This window comes from Coccinella septempunctata, chromosome 3, assembly GCF_907165205.1.
Source record: "Coccinella septempunctata chromosome 3, icCocSept1.1, whole genome shotgun sequence".
NCBI classification, from domain to species: Eukaryota; Metazoa; Arthropoda; class Insecta; order Coleoptera; family Coccinellidae; genus Coccinella; species Coccinella septempunctata.
Window position 1 is genome coordinate 35,861,787 of NC_058191.1, and position 20,227 is coordinate 35,882,013.

Consider the following 20,227-nt stretch of genomic DNA (forward strand, 5'->3'; position numbering starts at 1 on the left):
ATACTCCAGAAAAAAAATGTAGAATTTGATTACCATTTTGGGCCAAAATCAAATTCTATATTATACCTTCTTCTTTCTACTTAACATCTACGAATGTTTCCTCCTTGGTTGTTTTCTATTTTGGCTACAGTCGCCAAACTACGACTCAACACCGGAAAAACCAGTATTTTGTGTTTTAGAACCCAACACTCAAGACAAGAGAGTTGAAGATTGCTGGAGCAAATTTTGCTTTTCGAAAAACAACAACATTCCTGAGAATGACAATAGATGGACATCTTACTCGAAGAGAACATAATATAGAAGTTATACAGCTGCTTAAATTCGATATGCTATACCATCAGAGTGATGTCCAAGTATATAAGGGTGGAACTATTGAAAACAATCTATTTCGCCAACTTCGGATCAAAGATGAGGTAAGAAATATGTTTTATTGATCAAATAGAAAGATTAAAATAACAGCATCTTTGTTACCGGTAGATTCGGGTGACTTGGGATAGTCCTCTAACTTGGGACAAGTAAATTTTATTTTTTTCAAAATATATATCCGAATTCTGAAGCATGGTATCTATCCTAATCAATAGTTTGAGTCATTAAGCATATTCGAACCTCTTTTTCAGAAAAAAATAGATCACCGTTTTGAAAATATGACAAGTTGAATTCAACAGTCGTCCTAAGTTGCCCGAATCTAAGGTAGTCAGAAAAACGTTCTAAGAATCATCTTGGGACTCAAGTTTAGCGAGTCTTGCAGAGGTTTTTTTTGTGTGTAAAGGCATCGACTACAGAGGCCATTACCCGTTTGTAGAGGTTTATCCAAAAAAATAGGATTTTCGCAATGTATGCAATTTATTTTCTGGAGTGCCTGAATGTGTTCTCCAAAATCATTATCTTTTCAAAAATTATTTGGAGTGGAAGCAGTTTTGAGAAGAGTGACACACGTTTATTCTTGCCTGAAGCTGTTCAATAGATTGCCAAATTATGAAAATTATGAAATGCTTTCGAAATTGAAACCTTATGATTTGGGAGAATTTTATAGTGAATTGGGATTTTTTTCTTTTTTGACACCATCTTCTTCTTGCTATTTGTAGTAACTAGAAGTAAAGGTGTTTCCTATTCTAATCTTCTCGTCCTTTTTTGGTAGAATGGGATAACTGCGGTCTTGACTACCTTAATGTTTAGCCCCACTGACAAGCGCCATTGCATTCTAAAAACCTTGACCCTTCTGCATCAAATTGAAAGAGGTGCTCTCTCACTACTCCTGTGGGCAACATTAGATCTAAGGACAGGATTCAAAATATGACTTAAATAACTGCCGATCAGTGTAACAGATAAGTGAACAGAGAGAGATGAACATCTTCAACATGGTGGCTTCATCGTAGCTACACTGAATGATGTTGTTTGACTGGTGTAATAATGAATCAATGTATGAAATTCGCAATGTTTTTATCGTAATCTACGTCCCAAAACTCATTTCGCAGACGTTAGAATCCCAACCATTCGCTGATAACCTGCGGATGCATACCTCGAAAGACAAACAGCCAACCATTCATATATGCTCCATAACTTCAATATCAATTTTCTGCGGACGTAAATTGCTTTTGCTCACACGACACTCATTACACAAACCCTCGACGATAGGATCGACTACAAGACCTATTAATTGTGATACTTGTCACATAATTAGTTAGCAGCATGTGGGACATAAGGAATTGTCAAACGCAGAAACGTGTTTCCCTCGAATCATACGGCAACAATACCGTATGATTTAGTTTCGGAACTCCGTGACTTAGGCACAATGTTATGTGCCGTAAAGAGACACTGAGGTGGAGCCCTGTCAGAAAATAATTAGATTCTCCGTCGAGCTTAGATTCAGCCGAGTCATATGTAAATATTCTGTCATTCCGTCTGTTCTCGCTAGATTAAATATTATCCTGCCTCGAATCCCATATTGTTTCATACGTATGATGGTGTTCATGATGTGAAATTTTCTCTCGTTGACATCCTACGACGCCAATGGTTTCTCATGTTATGGATTAGAATCCGATTTTGTCAAGATTTGCTGCTCCTCAATACAGGTTTACCCTATTCAAAGATTATTTTGCTTGTAATAATTATCCTGATGTCTCATAATCACTCCTGCAATTTGAGCTTTGTTATAAATCCGTTTTGGAGTATATTTTTAAGGGTGAGCTAGCTTATTATTCAGTTCTAGAACAAAATCAACTAAGGAGCAGGCACCTTTATTTAAGGAACTCAAGAAACCAATCTACCTAATTCTGGACCATCTTGTTTTTTTATGTTGATTATAGGCCCTTTCGTCTGTTTCTTGTTGTAGTGTAATCTACAGTGCACTTTGAATCAGCTGATTTTCAGTGTAGTTGTGCAAACGAAAGAAGAAAATCACTGAAGTTAGGTTGTTTTGCTCATAGACCAAAAATTTTGATTAAATCTATGGTTACGTTTCTCAGAAGAGTTGTCACTTTTCCATCCTCTTGTAAAGTGATGAATTTATCGCAAATTTTTAATTTAATCGTATCCATTTTGAAGTAGATTACTGTTACGTCCGGAACATTAACATGAAATTTTACATTTCACACTGCAGAATACCAATATTACATTTCATTTCAACTAGGTGTGTAGTGCTACACTTTCTATGCAAACGAAAAGACCTTATATTTCATCGTGAATTCTATACTCCATTCATTTTTATTTTTGCACTGGGTTGGCCATGGAAATTTGACACATTCCACTCTGTATAGTATGAAACTGTGGGGTTATGACGCTTGACAAAACATTTTTGGGTTTTGAATCAGCGCTATGCTGTCCATTCAACGTAAAAGTCTCAGTAATTACGTATTTTATCACAATGTCGAATCACTCCGGAAAATATAAAGTCTGAAATTTGTGACGAACATAATTGACGTTTATACAAACTGATTGAAGGCATATATAGTTATTGGCATGGAAAATAATAATAATAATAATAATAATAATAATATTTATTCCAAAAATCTTGCTACAAAAATAACACTACAAATATGTTTGAATACTGGAACAAACAAAATACCACAGAAGCTTTAGCTAAGCTATTGCTTGTACGTGGTGTGAATGTTCAATTCTCGAGAATTAAAGCATACTGCAACATACAGAAAAAAAATTTAACATCCTTCACCGCTCCCTTTTCTTTTTTTTCAATAGTAATAGTAGGTATAATTATCTACACTACACCCAATCTCTCCTATGTCTTCTTCACTCCACTCCAACAACATTAGATATGATTCTGATTCACTAGGTTATGAAAAATTTCTCTTCCCGAACTTGAGATCCAACACTTGATCTTTTTCTTAAACAATTTGATATCATTCAGTTTTCTCATTTCAAAAGGTAACAAACCAAACAATCTCGGCGACAGATAATCACATTGGCGCTGGCCTACGGTCTTATTACAGCGGGGTACACTCAATAACTTTTCCTTGTTTCGAGTACTGTAACAATGTGCAATCAGTGAAGAGGTGACTTTGCCCGTTTTTATTCTTATGAGCATGGACAAACAAAAAAGTTGCCTCACATCAAGAAAACCAGACTCCTCATACAGCTTATCATTTGGGTATCTTAAAGGTTTCCGAAATATTATTCTCAGTAACCACCTGTGGATAATATTAAGATTTTCCAGATGGGTGTCACAAATACCACCCCAGCCAACTATCCCATACGACAACTGCGATTGAATGAGTGCATAATATAGTATCTTCAGATGTTTAATATCAAGATAGTCTCTGAGGCGTTTGAATCTGAATAGCATACTTCTCAACTTCTTCACAATGTTCTTCACTTGTAGGTCCCACTTCATATGTCGATCAATCACGATCCCAAGATATCTCACAGACTCCGCCTCGAAAATACATGAACTTCCGTCCAAAGTTAGCGGTCCCATATCTGGTAGTCCACTCGAATAAGATGAAAATGGCAGGTATTTTGTCTTCTCAAAATTCATTGTTAGTTTGTTGTATCTGAGCCATTTTCCTATACTTTTGAGATCTTTTTCCGCTTTGTACTTCAACTGTTGCCATGTATCTCCTTCATAAAATATTGCCATGTCATCTGCAAAACTGATAATTTTGCCTTTAGTTGTTGAAGTCAACAAGCTATTTATGTATAGGATGAACAGAACTGGGCCTAACACTGTTCCCTGTGGTACTCCGTAAGTGACATGCATGGGATCGCTTAGTTCTTCACCAACACACACTCTTTGCTCTCTATCCGACAAATAACTCTCTAGAAGTTTATAAATATTTCCTCTCATCCCGAAGCTATAGAGTTTTTCCAACAATTTCTTGTGGCACACCGTATCGAAAGCTTTTGAGAGGTCAACAAACACACAAAGAGATGGTCTACTTTTATCTAAGGTCTCATAAATATGCCTTGTCAAACAATGAATCGCATCATCTGTAGATTTTCCCTCCTGAAACCCATACTGACGCTCCGATAGTATGCTGTGTTTACTGCAGAAACTCACTATTCTCTGCTTAATAATCTTCTCCACAATTTTCGAAATATTGGAGACCAGTGAAATTGGTCTATAGTTGACCATCTCCAACCTATCTCCCGATTTGAACAGAGGCTTGATGACTCCAACCTTCAGACACCTGGGAAAGTAACCTCTATCAATGCATTTATTAATTAAATGAGTAAGAGGAGCTTTGATTTCATTGCAGATGTTCTTCAGAGTTTCTGCACGTATATCATCATACCCAGGGGATTTATTCGATTTCAGTTCATTTATTATCTGTTCAACCTCTCCAGTGCTTGTTGGATAAAGATACATTGACTTATCCACAGTGTTTGTCTTCTCTATGTAGTCATTGGGTTCGAGTATCTTCGCCGCATATTTTTCTCCCAATTCAGAATAATATTGGTTGAAAATGTTTGCAATATCTCTCTCAGCTTCAACGAGATCACCAGTGTCAGAATTAATTTTTTCTATCTTTATTTCCGCTTTGGAACGGTTACATATTTCATCTACGCATTTCCATAAGGCCTTAGACTGATTTACATTGTCTGCTATCTGCTTCCGTGCAAACATTCGTTTGGAGAGTTTTATCAGTTTATTCAACTTATTCTTATAATAAATATACTGCCTTTTGAGATTCAAATCATTTGGTGCTTCCATCATATGCTTGTACATGAGTTCCTTTTTGTTAACTGACACTAAGAGTGCAGGTGTCATCCACCTTTTTCGCGGTCTTTTCTTTTTTTTCACTCTTATTACTGTTGTATTTCTCTCAACATACGCTTTGATCTTCTCAATTAAATACTCGGTCATTTCATCTATATCATCCAAAGTGTATAAACCGCTCCAATTCTCATTATTCAGGTCTTCTCTAAGTGCAGCATAGTCAACAAATTTCTTGATCCCACTCTCATTCATCTTTGGTTTCTCACAAGTATCCCGGTCCAACCCAACTGTGATCGCTGTGGGGTAATGATCTGTAATATCAGTTTTGAATATGAAAGATGAGACATTCACAGTTGGGGATGCTTTAACCAGAAAATGGTCGAGGCATGTCTTACTTTCTGGTCGAGTATATTTGTTAATGTATGATTCAAATCCGCAACTATTAAAGATGTTCTTATATTCCTCGGAAATATCTGAATCAGACAGTAGATCTATATTAATATCCCCAGTGATTATCTGGATGTCACCTCCTGAGAGTTTCCGAAGATAATCATTAAAATCAACATTGAACTGTTTCGGACAGGAGTTGGGCGATCTATAAATAGCGGACAGTTTAACATTACTATTTCCCACTGCGGCGCTAACTTCAAGTATCTTCATAATTCCAACATTCCTTGTCTCATATGAGCAACTGACACCTTCCTTAATGTACACCATCACACCATCGTTTCTGTTTAGTTCCCCCCCATTGTACAAGGTTCGATAACCATCAATCCTCAAACATTCCAAATCATGCACTATAAAAGTTTCAGTAAGAACTATCATCTCAAACTCAACCGAAAATCCACTGAGAAACAAAATTAGTTTGTCGAAATTTTTCATAATGCTCCGTATATTAAGGTGCAAAATTTTCAATGGTGTCTGAACGGACGTGTCAAAATCTTCCAACTTAGAGATAACTTGTGTATCCTTTGTTTCACCTTCATACTCTCGAATGAACGGATCCATGTTGCTGTCTTAAACAATGTGAGTACAACTTAAACAGGAACAAATAACAAAAAACTAGTACCATCAATACACGGGAAAACAAACTGAAATAAGTAAGAAAAAAATGAACACCCAATAGAAAGGAATACGGGCAAAAATAAACAGAATATCCAAATAAAACCAAAAAAACAAAACTATGGATCCAAGCAACAGATCAGGGTTCCCGATTTGAGTTTAAGCGTGTCTTGATGTGTCTAACTGGCTTCTGGGCTTTCTTCACTGCCCCCTCCCCTGCCCCTCCTGGGGGTGGAAATTCCCGATTTGGAATGCAGTTGATATCCGGAACAGAGGGGATTGCTTCAGAGGGTGAAGACGCCACAGGTGCAATTGGCTTTCGGGTTCTTTTCACATCAGCCAAAAAAGTCTCTGATTCACCCGGTGTTCTCTCTGCAAGTTCAGCCTTCCGCTCCGGGCTAAAGTTCTGCACTCGAATAGGGGTGGATGGTGCGCTATTCGACTTTCTACACGTTTGACCTTTCTCCAACTGTAACAACTGCGTCACAGAAAAATAAGTGCCATCGACAACAAGCCTATTTCCCCTGATAAAACAACCTTTTCCCTCTCCCCTCCAAAGACGTAGATATCTCCTCAATATTTTCTGCTCCTCACGCTGGGCCTCAGTAAGATCATTCTCGATATATATGCCAGTTCCCCTCAGATTCTTCACGTTACGGAATATTTCCCTCTTCTTGAGATAAGACACAAATTCAACTTTCACTGGACAATTTTTTGATCTTCCCAGACATAGGATGTTATTCAGGTGGGATTTCCTAATATTTGTGTCTAACAATCCGTTAAGTCTCTCAATAACGAATTCACTAGTGATATCCTTAGGTTCCTTGTCTAATCCAAACAATACTATGTTAGCCTCTCTAGAATTTCTCTCTAATAATTCGACCCTATTTTTAAGATGTTCGTTTTCCAACTCAACAGCAGTTATTTTGCTCTTCAAGTTCTCAATTTCCACCAATAATCTCGTTTCACTAGCGAGTATTGTGTTCTTCAGTTCGTCTTTATTCTTTTGCATTTGTGTGAGAATTTTTTCAACTGTTGCGTCATTCATAGTCAGTGTGAGAAGAAAAACAGTTCCTCTACGATACCAGATTATCGACTAACAGGCCTGAGTGAAAACTTTTTTAGAAAAAAAAATTTTCAGGAAATCATACAATATACAATATTTATTCCAACCGGGAAAAGGAACGACTGTCACACGATTGTGGGAACAATAGGACAAGGTATTACACACTTCACTCTTACGGGCCCATGTAAGAGACTATTCAAAACAAACACAGGTAGGCCGCGGTAAAAAAGGTTGATAAACAAATGGACAGACAAACGGAATTCCCAATGATTCAATCGTCGGGCCTATATCTCGGAATCACCGATAAGAATGATAATGTTATCGATAAGTCTTTCAGCATATGAACGGTGTTCTCTGATAAGCCAGAGCTCAGAATTGAAGAAATTAACTCTCAAATATCGAATTTATGATTATGATTCAATTAGAATATGGACAGTAATTAGCTCACGGCAATCCTCGCATATCAAACAACCTGATGTAGCACTTTCATCAATTGGGCTTCCAGAAAACTCGAGAAAATGACCCTTTTTCACCACACTTCTTCCTGACACATGTTATACCCTGATACAAGAGATCAGTTTTTAAACATATTTATTTTTGCTATGGAAGAAAATTCAATTATTGACAAATAATATGCAGTAGCTTGAGGAGAGTTAATGTTTGTTATTTTCTCTGGCTGAAGGTTGAATAAGTATGATACACAAGTTCTAGATTTCAAAAAAATCAACCAAAAGATAAAATGCATATAATACAGTGGTTGGGATTGGGTATCTCTCGAAGGAAATAACGGATAATTACGAGAATGTAAAATTCTTCAACCAAAATCATCTTGCATCAATGGAAGTCAAAAGAAGCAAGTTTCAACGCAAGCGGAAACCCCTTTAAACAAAAATATCACATGAATTAACGATTAACAGGATAACTGGTTTGTATTTATGGCTATTTAACTTGATCCCTCGAGACATTTTCAATGTATAGGACAAGTCAAATGACAAATAGAAAAATTAATTTTCTGGAATTCATTCTTCGATGATATTCATCGAAGATCCTGTAGTAAATTTTCGCATTCGTTCACCCTAAAATAACATTCACAATGCCAGCACTTTTTTGGGTCTCCCAATAGAATGAAATTCTTTGTCATCATTCACAATCTTTCTGATTGTGGAAACAGTCAGCTAAAATATAAGTTGTTTAGATTCAGATGAATTATTAAGCGGACCTATATTCTAAATAGCACGACATTTCATGAGTGCCAACCTTACTCCGTTCTAAGTTACAAAAATTTGAGAAAATTATTTCATGGCCAACCGACTTCTAAAATAAAAGTGAATGGAGTTAAACAATGGATGTTTAGTTGGGGTATGAAATATGACATACAAACATATAAAATGTATAGAAGGAAAAGCGCCAACTCTGGAAATAAACTCGGACCGAGAGGTCAGAATTGTGAAATTGAGACTATCTTTAACAACTGCTGGAAGTACAGGGTGGGCAAAATTCGTTGTCTACTGAGGGGATCTCGAGAACTATAGCAGCTAGAAGAAAACGGATGACACATTCTCGAGCTCTTTTTTCATGACTAATCCAAATCTGAAAACAGAATCGGCATATCATTTTTAGATTTCGAGTTATAAACAAAAAATTAGATTTTGACGATTCCGAAAAGTTCTCATAACTTTTTTGTCTTTGAAGTTAGAGATCTGAAATTGAAACCTTCCTAGGCACTTTCATACGTAGAATCTGATGAAAGATTTTTTTCCAATTCAAAAATAACAAATTCAATAATAGTTTGCATTTAAAAAAATGAAAGTTCACCTAATAATTCGAAATGAAAAAAATATTTTGAGCTCATCGGTGGATTCTACGTAAAAAAAGTGTCAGTAGAATGTTAAAGTTTCAGATTCGTAATTTCAAAGACAAAAAAGTTATGAGAACTTTACGAAATTGTCAACCTCAAAAACAAAGTATCCTAGGAGTCTGTGGTTTTCACCATTTTTTGTTTCTCCGAAAATGAGCTCGGAAATGTGTCATCCGTTTTCTTCTCGCTATTATAGTTCTCGAGAACCTTTCAGTAGACAACGAATTTTGCCCACCCTGTAAAAGGCTGTGCGGACATTAATTTAATGTGAACTCCAAACAATTTTCTTCAGACCGATTTTACTGTTATGTATACTCCATTCACTTTTATAAAAGCAGTCGGTTGGCCATGCAATGATTTTCTTAAGTTTTTGTAACTAGGATGGAGTGAGGTTGGCACTATCGTTAATGTCAAAACGACGTCGCATCATATAATGCACATCACACAAGATATGGGGTCATATGAGGATATTTTTATAGATTTTTTCTTCCAATTTCGTCATCTTGAGAGTTTGTATGGGGCATTGTTGGAAAAAAGTACCTGCATACTAATTTTGGAAAGTTCCACAAATCAGGGTACCGTTTCTCGCATCTCTTTCTTGTCCACCCGGCCCCTGATTTCCTCCAAACTTTCATGTTTCACGAAATAATGAGGAGTCCCGTACCTTTTACCATCATGGCATTCCGATGTTCCCATGAACGAGCCATTAACTCCCAGCGGATTACATCACTGATCAAGAAACACCATTAACGGAGAGGATAAAAATAAGAGAATGGAAAATAAAGAATAATCAGATGTGAATGGCTTTCCGATCTTCCCAATTCATTTCATAAATCAAAAGCGGCAGCCCGGAGAACAATGAACTCCTCCGTTGTACCCGTCCCCTGTTGGTAGCCTGGTCCGTCCCAGCGATGATGAAACTGGACATACATTTAAAAGGCTAATGCGTGTGTTTATACGAGCATTACGTTGGTTTCGGGCTGTTATTTTTCGCTGGATCACTCGGGGCTAGGCATTGTATAATATTAAATTAAAAAGTGATCATTTTTGAACGATTCCGTAGCAGGTGCTGGGCTGCCTTAAAGGTGTCATCGCTGTCGGGGTTTATGGTCCGATAAATCCGCTCGGTGGCATAGAAATAACAAGACAAAATCTGAGGAACTTTTATCAACTCGAGGGTGCCAAATAATCAATTTTCAAGCTTCCTGTTCACCTCTCAAAAATTGTCAGTTTATATATTTGATATTTTCAAAAAATTCTAAGCCTACTATGAAACCAAACGAAATTTCAATGTCAAAATATTTTATTACTCAACATATTCTCCTCTTAATTAGATATATTTATTACAGAGAACCAGCAAAGTCTCTAGATCTTTCAAAAAAAAATGTTTCTTCTTGCTCTGCAAACCAGACCTACACAGCTTTCATAACCTCCTCGTTGGAAGAAAATTTACGACCTTTCAAACTTTTTTTTAGTCGAGGAAAGAGGTAACAGTCGGATTGAGCCAAATTTGGTTAATAAGGGGGGTATTCCAGTAATTCAAACCCTAAATCACGAATTTTTTGCAGGGTAACATGAGATTTGTGTGCAGGGGCGTTGTCCTGCAAAAACAAAACACCTTTGGATACCTTTCCGCGTCTTTTCTATTTTATTTTCTTCCGTAGAGTGGTCAGTAATGTTGCATAGTAATCTCCGGTTATTGTTCTACCCTTATCCAAAAAACCAATCATGATTACTCCATGGCAATCCCAAAAAACTGAAGCAAGAAATTTTCCAGCAGATTTTTGGACAAGTAACTTCTTAGGTCTTGGAGAACCAGAGTGTCGCCATTCCATATATTGTTGCCTGGTTTCTGGATCGTAGAAATGTACCCAAGTCTCATGCATAGTAACTATTCGGTTTAAGAAGTCTACATCGTTTTCAAATCGAGCACAGATCGAACGCGATGCTTCTACCCTTGCAGCAATTTTTCTCATAATTTTGAAGATCGTATCCAGTGCTAGCTGACCCTACAATTTCGCTTCAAAACATCTATCGATAATGAAATAATGATAATAACAGCGAAAATAGTGGAAGAGGCAATGTGGAATTTATCTCGAGAATATTATGCGTAATCAACACATTTCAAAGGTATTCAGTAGTTATGTTTTTGATTTTTGTCCAAAAACAAAACAATTTTTTACCCAATAAAGTATACGGACAACAGATTTGTTTAACGAAAGACAGAAAAATTGCCAAATTTGACGCTACTGGTTCAGTCGGAAACAAGAATAAGGTGCATGAAAAAGACGAAGCGAGGGACGTTGCTGTCTTAGGTCATGTAGCAATGAATCCAACCTTTAGTAAGTTCTGTGTGTTCTGTGTGTCTGGTGTTACACGTGAAACAATCATGAGAATCCTTGAACATAAATTTCATTCTTATAAGAACGATTGGTTCGGGAACTGAATGAGGATGATCCCGATTGCCGACTTAACTTCTGTGAAGTGGTCAGCATACTATATAACGGGAGCTTGTTACTCTCCAGTTCATTTGGGAGATGAGGCACGTCCCCAAATTTAACGGTGTACTTTGTTTCGTCAAAATTAATATTTGCTGGCTGGAATAATGAGTAATTTTCGATTGATTAATTGATAAAAACTCGTATATGATTTTCACAGAATAACGTCCATTGAATAATTCATGAGTTAAGATAATACATCTGGTAGCCAAAAACAAATCTTCTCGAATCTTGCACAACAGCTATCTTCCACATCTTACACCAATAGCATACTTCCATGTTTACATGTTATCTCAAGACTCAGCCTGAAGCTATCCACCTCAGTTCAGCTCACTTCTTCAATTCTTCGCAGAATAATGAGCAGTTTCGTGAGACGTGTGAGATAAGTTATGAACATCGATGTGTCCATAGATTGAAGAATCGATTACAAAGATCGTGAAATTTGAATTTCATTTGAATATTGATTCGATATTAAATTAACTGTGAAATGGATACTTTCTGTCGGTACAGATGCGAAGTACAGATAATGCTTCATATCTTCATAAGAGATACTTGATTGAGCTCATGATCGAAGAAGGATCGAGGGGATTTTATTAACAATTATTATTGATTCCGAAGAATTGACCAGGAGTGGGAAGGATGCAAACTGGTTCTGATTGATTGTTAATATAGGTACTCAGAAATACAGGCATAATTGTAGAATGAACCAAAGAAAAATTACTTATCTTATTCATATTGCTATTTCTTATTACACTTTCTACTCAAGTTACTGCTTATGGTGCGATAGTGTAAGAACTTATGCAATTTTCAGAAAAAATTACGTAAAAGGCAAGATTGCCGTCCTTCAATTTTTAGTTAGTAACATTGATATTATACTCTGAACAAACTTCAATCATGTTGAACTTGGAAATGTAGCACAAAAAAAGAATGTCAGCGTTTTGACTAGACTCCAAAATGGTTCTAAATTGTTGGTGTTAAAATCTGGTACATTTCTTGAAAAGTTGAATCAAAGTTTGTGAAACTCCTGTGCTCTTTTGCAAGTGACAATGAAAAGAGTCAACCGTTGCGACACATCAAACAGCTTGAACAAACGCAACAACGTCATCTAAGACAAATAGTGCACATCAGATGGTTCCAAAAAGTTTCAAATGCAGAAGTCTTGCAGCGCCCGAGTTGTATAACAATTTGGACTCAAGTAACAAGGCCCGACTCAGATGGAGCGGCCACATTCTGAGGTTGCAAGAGACAAGACTCCCTAAAATAGCTCTGTATGGCGAATTCACAGAGGGAGCTCGGAAACCAGGAGGTCAGTATAAGCTGTTTAAGGATATACTGCATCAATCCCTAAAATCAGTTAATGCCAATCATAACTGGGAACAACTAGCGTCAGACAGATCACAGTGGAGGTCTTTGGTCCACAGTTATAATGGAGACTCGAGAAGGATACAGCGGGCCAGATCTGGTTGGCGACTATCCATGCCCGGAGTGTGGAAGGATCTGTAGGTCACGGTTGGGTCTCTTCAGTCACAGGAGGGTACACAGTCGCAAGTAGCCCTAGGAAATTATAGGTTTGATAGCACCAATGGTTTTGTTTTTGAGTCATTTTGTAGATTTTTTTACTGTGACGAAATTCAGGAAATGGATGGATGGCAATCGTTGTTAATTTAGGATTCATGAAAAATCACAGCTTTTTGGAAAAAATTATGAGAACTTCCCCAGAAATTTAAGAAATTCGAACGTCTAATACGACGTATGACCCGAAGAATACTGCACTTCCACCAAATGATTATTGGAGGAAACTTCTATCAAACGTGTCAAAACGATGTGACGTAAATCTTTGAGGTATCTAACATAAGCAGGTTATAGATCCGTCATGAAAAAATTTTCACCGAACCACGGCTGATTGAATTACCTCACACTTCACGGTCCAGATGGGTGTTCTTGATCGTGAGTGTCCGATTTCCTGGCTATCTCTCCATCTCCTCGAAATCATCAAGCGCTGGCTCCGTACCTACAGAAATTAACAATTAAAATTTTTTCGGATAGGAGCTCGGCCCTCGGTAACGGCTCCGGGAGATAGCTCGCGTTCGTATTCGCAGATAGCTTACGCCGACGGATTGTTTTGTCTTAATTGGGCATTGTTACGGGGATAATACTACCTATAATTAGAGTTACGCGGCGCAATTTATGATACCGGGGCCAATTAAATGACCCGTAGACGAAGAAGAAAGGACGAACGTAAATTACAGGCCTTATAAATTGATTTTATATGAAAATATTTAATTATTGTTTTGGCGATGTGGCTCGAAATCCAGCTTCTTCGTCAGGAATGACATGTCAGGTAATTGGTTTCTAAACCTGTTACACCGTATACTGTTGTGACTCTGTTTCTACAGACCGATCCTCCTTTTTTCCTTCACTTCTGCAATTTTTCATTTCCTGATTTTTTTTGGATCTACGATGTGTGATCGCGTGTCTAGGTTGACCTTCGAAAAATCACAAAAAGATGGGATCAGTTAAAAATTCCTCAAGATCTAACGGTTGTACCGAGGTCTATAAAATTTCTAGATTTGTCACTAGAAGAGTTGTTTTTTCAGAATATGTATCACATTTAGACCTACGATGATTTTTCTGGGATATACGCGTGTGGAAAGTTGAATCGTGCCGGATCATGTCATTTATAGTTGAATTGAATTTCGATGAATAGTCCAATTGTTATAGTCAACGAGATGGAGCGACAGCACACACAGCATAATTCAATATTTATAGAGAATTAAACATTTGAGATTCTTACTGTGATTTATTGATATAACTAAAGAACTACAACCTTTTCACATTTTACCCACCCTGTACAGGACAATCAGAAAGCATCTGATGAGAATGGGTTCATCATAAACTGACGAATGTAGATTCTCTGGCTACAGAATGCCTCTCTAATCCCTGAAATCCACCTAAACGAATTCTTTGGACACGAAAAGTGTTGGTGGCTTAATGACTTATCCTCCTCGAAGAGTTTTCAGATACCGGTAGATTCGAGTGACTTGGGACAGTCCTGTAACTTGGGACAATTACCCCCCTTGCAGATTTCTTTGTTTCTTACCATTTATAAGTGAAGGGACAAACTTATAAGATTGTGTAGCGTCTTTTTGGTTAGTTTAACAATTAATTCCTGTTGAGTTTGCCGTGATCAGAGCGTTTGAATTGACAGGAAAAATTAACGAATTCAGCAGAGTATGGCCCTTATACTTTCTAGTGTCCTGTACATGTGTTTCACTTTGTGCATGTGTAATTTTCTGGATTTGTGGAATAGTGAGATATAAGATATGCCATGAAACAAGGTTGTTTACAAATCAAACGGAAACACGGATCTCATTCATTTATTTTGTTGTTTCATAGGGTGACTTGGGACAATTCCGAATAGATACAAGCGGCGCATTGGCAGCAGGAAATATGCCGATTTTTCGCAGGATATTATTATTTATGTTATTTCCCTAAAAAAAACTACCAAAGAATGAAAGAAATCAGAGTTTCCTTGTTTTCTTTAGTTTTTTTACATTTGAATTGCAATATATCATTTACTTTCGCTGTAATAGGTGTTTATCATTTAATTTTCAACTATATAATCCCAAATTCCTATTTCATTCGAGAGTTGAAAAATCAATAGATTTTAACTTGTGTCCCAAGCCTCCCAAATCGGTGGGTGACTTGGGACAAGTATATTTTATTTTTTTCAAAATTTATATCCGAATTCTGAAGCATGGTATATTAAAATTACGTTCGGTCACAGAACCTTCAAAATCCATAGCCTAAATGATGACGAGTTTTTCTGAACGCACGTTAGATATTATCAACAAAAGTTAACAAGTCTGTTTTACAAATCTCATTAACGATATTCAAAGTATAAACAGTTCGTCTAAACGTGAGACAATATTAAACTAGCTATTTTATAAAGACGGAAAATTATTGCAACAACATATTTGAATTTCAAATTCAGCCAGGAGGAATGTGAGCATAGTTGTGATAAATAAATTTGTGCACGTTTACAGATTTTTTTAATAGTTTATTATAAGAAAATCACATATCATTATATGTTATCAAATTTACCACAAGCATTGATGCGAGTGTTGAATCAGCTTGGGCATTTAACAAGTGAACATTCATGGAACAGTTATAATAATTATAACGTAGGCTGTGAAAGGCGATATTTGATTAATGTAAGGCATCAGATAAGAGGGACATTGCATAAGAATAGCTCAGGAAAGCCTAAATATTGTCTTGAAATTGTCATTAGATCGCCTGCTAGATGGAATATTTTTCGGTCACGAAAAAAATATTATCACATAAAAACGAATTTCGAACACTGGAGTAAAAAATATAGTTCATGCTCGATATTTCAGGATATAAAATAATACAAGTTGTATTGAATTTTCCTCATACTGGAACAAGAATTCTAGCCTTTCAAACAGACTGATTCTATTGCAACTAAAAGCTTATTCTCCTTCATTCACATTTCAAATATTCAATTTTTTTTTCAAAAATTTAAAATTACAAAATGTGATATCTTCGGTTATAATTGATTGATACGTTTGAAACTTTCTGATTTATAAGCAGCGTTGCTAAATTTTGAATATTCGAGTTTTGAATCAGTTTTTTATTGTTGAGTCAAATGGGCAAGATGTTGGACACCCTAGAAAGCCTATTAGCTGATCTCTATAGTTGGGGAGCCAACGATGCTATATCGGGATTTACTCAAGCGTCGTGGAAACCTAGAGGATTTTGAAGATTAGATGGTAGAAAGAAAAAAGGTTCTATGATGTATGCACTTTCAGCGGTGGGGAAAAGGTCTGCAGGTTTTCAAAGATGTAAAAAAAAATAGTCAGGTGTACATACTCGAGTAAGTCAGATTGAGATACTGTATATGCCCTATTACCTTACGTGTATCTGATAATAAATTCATGTTAATATGACGCTTTGCGTGGTAGGCTGGCCGTACAGAAGAGTTGAAAATGATACAATAAATTTTTTTTTCGAGCTTGTCACATTTTTAGAGGATATGTTAATTGGCCCCAAAAGAAGCTACTTTTCAAGGGACTGACAATTGGGAAGTGACGCAAGGTCAAAGCAGTCCTCTGAAAATGCGAAAAAAATCGTTAGTTGTACATACTCGGGCGTATCAGATTTTCATACAGATGGTTTATCTAGATGTTGCAGACGTGTTGATACATCAATACAACTTCCGGCTGAAGCAATTTCACATATTCTTAACCGTTTTCGAGTTAGATGGCGATAAGGGTGAGGAGCTTAGCCACACATGCGAAAGGCCAAGGTCAATGTAGAAACCCAGTCCAATGTACATTCATCGCAATATATCTCAAAAACGTTCGAACGTAGAAAAAATTGCTTCATGCAAAATTTGTAGAAAATGTAAAGCTCTACAACTTCTTTAATGAATGCAAAAACAATTTGAAGCCCAGGAGAGGAGATAATTAAAAAAAAAAGATTTTTGTGACCTTTATGGACAATTCGTATTAGGTTTGTTCGTAGAGTGGTTTGCAACGGTTGTGAACTGTACAGAGCAAGCGCAATTCCATTTTAGGGTAGCGAAAATCCATTTGCGCTTGCTCTGTATAGTTCACAACCGTTGTGAACCAATCTACGAACAAGCTTATTGTTTCAGCTTGCTGAAATTTTCACTACGCTCCAGAATGTACACGTAACATTTTTTTTGCGCCCTCATACACATTTGCGTCACTCTTAAATTATCAGATTAGGAGAATATATACTTTTCAACATGTAATTAACAACATAAATCTTAACCTGACACTCTCAAGTATGTACAATGATCGTTTTTTTTAACTATTTTGACAGGCTGTCCGAGACAAATCCCCCTATATACGGGTCCAAGGTATGTCCCCTTATATTAATCTGACCCGCTCGAGTAAATCCCTAATTTCCCTCTTGGGCTCCTCAACTATAAGAATAGGAGCATAATACTACCCTAGGATATGAAAAGATGAAGTTGTTTTGAAGTTTCCCAAAAACGAAACTGATACAATGGAAGATTTCTTCCAAAGAACCTTCCAACCAGGACTAGGAAATGGAAAATAAAAATTCGTGTGGCAAGTAGAATAAAAAAAGTACAGAGCTGCGTCTTTTTGAAATGAAACGTCCAAGTGGTTTTTCCAGACCACCCTATATTTGCCAGCTTCAATCTTTGTTATTATTGACCCGAGATGCAATATTTCTGTGACATCACGACAACCGAAAAGGCGCGAAATTCCAATCTTGCTATGTTATTGAAACATCCACCAGATATTTCGTTCAATCTGACGAACAGACAAGAAGTATGAAAGCAAAAACCCGAGGTTGACGCTTATTAAAAACAACATTTCTCCGCTTATCACAATCTCGATCTGAAATCGGCAACAAAAACTCGATGAGCAGGGTGCTGGCCATATCCCCAGAGGTGGTTCTGCATCTGCTAGAAATCTGAGTGTCACTCGCTTCATCTTTTCTTGTTTCGGTGTCATCCAACTTGATTAAGTCGTAAGTGTTCCGATATTAACTTGCAATTAGTGGGCATCGACCGAAGCGACAAACTAGTTGACGTCTGCTCACCTATCGGGAGCGGCGCTAGGTCGAGCACCAGGAAGTCCTTCACCTCTGCAGCCGACGACGACGATGTGTAGACGACAAACGGATCGCACCTGCTCGCAGCATCAACGGGATTATCTACGAGGATCTTGGAGATCTCCCGCGACGCTGCGGCTCTAGAGATATGGACGGAGACGTGGTGTTAGACGCCGGCGAGGGAATGATTGTGCAGTTTATAATTGTTGGAATTATTAACGTGTACTAATGGGGTATTAAACGATAACGGTATGGCGGATAATTCAGACTCTGGCCATTTAGAAGTCTGTTACATCGAATTGGTCGACGAGTGCAAACAGCAGATTCGAATATTGCAAAAACTTTTGTTAAGCTCGTCAAGGGATGTACGGTTTATCTGATTTTGTATTACGTTTTGTTACATTTTACTCGGTAACACAGGCCAACAAAATGAAAAAAAAAATTTGGTGCCGGAAATCTAACATCTGATTTTAGATGTTTTTAATGTGCTGATTCCAAAAATGCCACCAGATTTTTTCTATCAGCTCTTATTGCTGAGATACACGTTACAAGTTAAATGGTATATTTTATTTTTATTGACAGTTCAAAACGTAGTTTTCTTTCACATAACGGTAACAAATATGGCTCAATTCCTATTGGTCATTCTACTACCATGAAGGAAGAATATGAAACAATAGCATTAGTTTTGAGTTGAATTACGTAGAATTAGTGGAAACTATGCTTTCAAATTTCAATATTCTCGGCTGTAACATGAGTATAAAAGTTCACTACCTCCACAGCCACCTAGATCGTTTTCCAGAAAACTTAGGTGATTGTAGTGAAGAACAGGGGGAAAGATTCCATCAGGATATTAAAACTATGAAAGATCGTTATCAAGGACGATGGGATAGCCACATGATGGCGGACTACTGTTGGAGCCTTCAGCGAGACTGCCCTAGTAAACTCCATTCTAGAAAATCGTATAAAAGAAAATTTTTATGTGATTAGTGACTTATGTAATTATGTAAATTAATTTTTTGCAATAAATACTTAAATCCATGTGTCTTTGTTTTTTTCAACCGTCAATAGTATTATTATATATTATAACAGTTATAACGTAAATTATATACACAATTTTTTTTAAAAATCTCAAAAACTAGATCTGATAGACAGAATCTGAGAACTTTTTTACATTCCACAGTTAACAAATCGCAGGCACCAAAATGTGCGTTGGCCTGTGATAATTATTTGGACTATAATAAGGCGATTCTGAAAATGACAGTGACAGTAAATTGTCAGCATCCCTCCAACTCCAGAGCTATAATGAACTTCAGTATCTGAAAAATCTTTGACGAATCATCAATGCTTCAACAATTTCCTTGTCCGAAGTATTCTTTCAGTTGGATTGCAAGAGCGAGAGAGACAGTCTGCAGTCAGAGAATCTGCATTCTTCAGTTTATGATAAACCTATTCTCATCAGATGCTTTCTGATTGTACTGTACAGCGTGGGCAGAATTCGTTGTCTACTGAGGGGATCTCGAGAACTATAGCAGCTAGAAGAAAACGGATGACACATTCTCTAGCTTTTTTTTCATGACTAATACAAATCTGAAAACAGAACCGGCCTATCATTTTTAGATTTCGAGTTATCGTCGTCGGAATCGATTTTGATGAAAAATTTGCAGACAGTTACTGATTTCTTAACCCACGACCTCTTGATTAGCAAGAACCCAAAGGCGAACGGATTACAGAATTACGTTGATTACAAACGTTATACAGGGTGAGTCGTACAATATCTTAAAAGTATATTCTTGAGTTCAAAAGAAACGCTTGTTTCCTTTAGCATTTTTTCCGATTCGGCTCTGATAAAAAGATATTGCCATTTTGAGTTTTCATAATAAGCTATGCCACTCCTGGAAAAACAAAATTACCTTCAGAATAGCAAGCTTAATCTGTGACAT

At 36.9% G+C, this 20,227-nt stretch overlaps 1 protein-coding gene across 1 annotated transcript in view; it reads left to right on the plus strand.

Moving 5' to 3' along the window:
- The first annotated feature begins 226 nt into the window (after positions 1 to 226).
- The window catches only part of LOC123309331 (transcription factor SOX-13), a 345,241-nt gene continuing 325,240 nt past the window's right edge, over positions 227 to 20,227 (plus strand). The window contains exon 1 of the mRNA XM_044892394.1: positions 227 to 413. Within this exon, the coding sequence (XP_044748329.1) occupies positions 258 to 413 (156 nt within the window). The 5' untranslated portion in view covers positions 227 to 257. The remainder of the gene's footprint in view (positions 414 to 20,227) is intronic.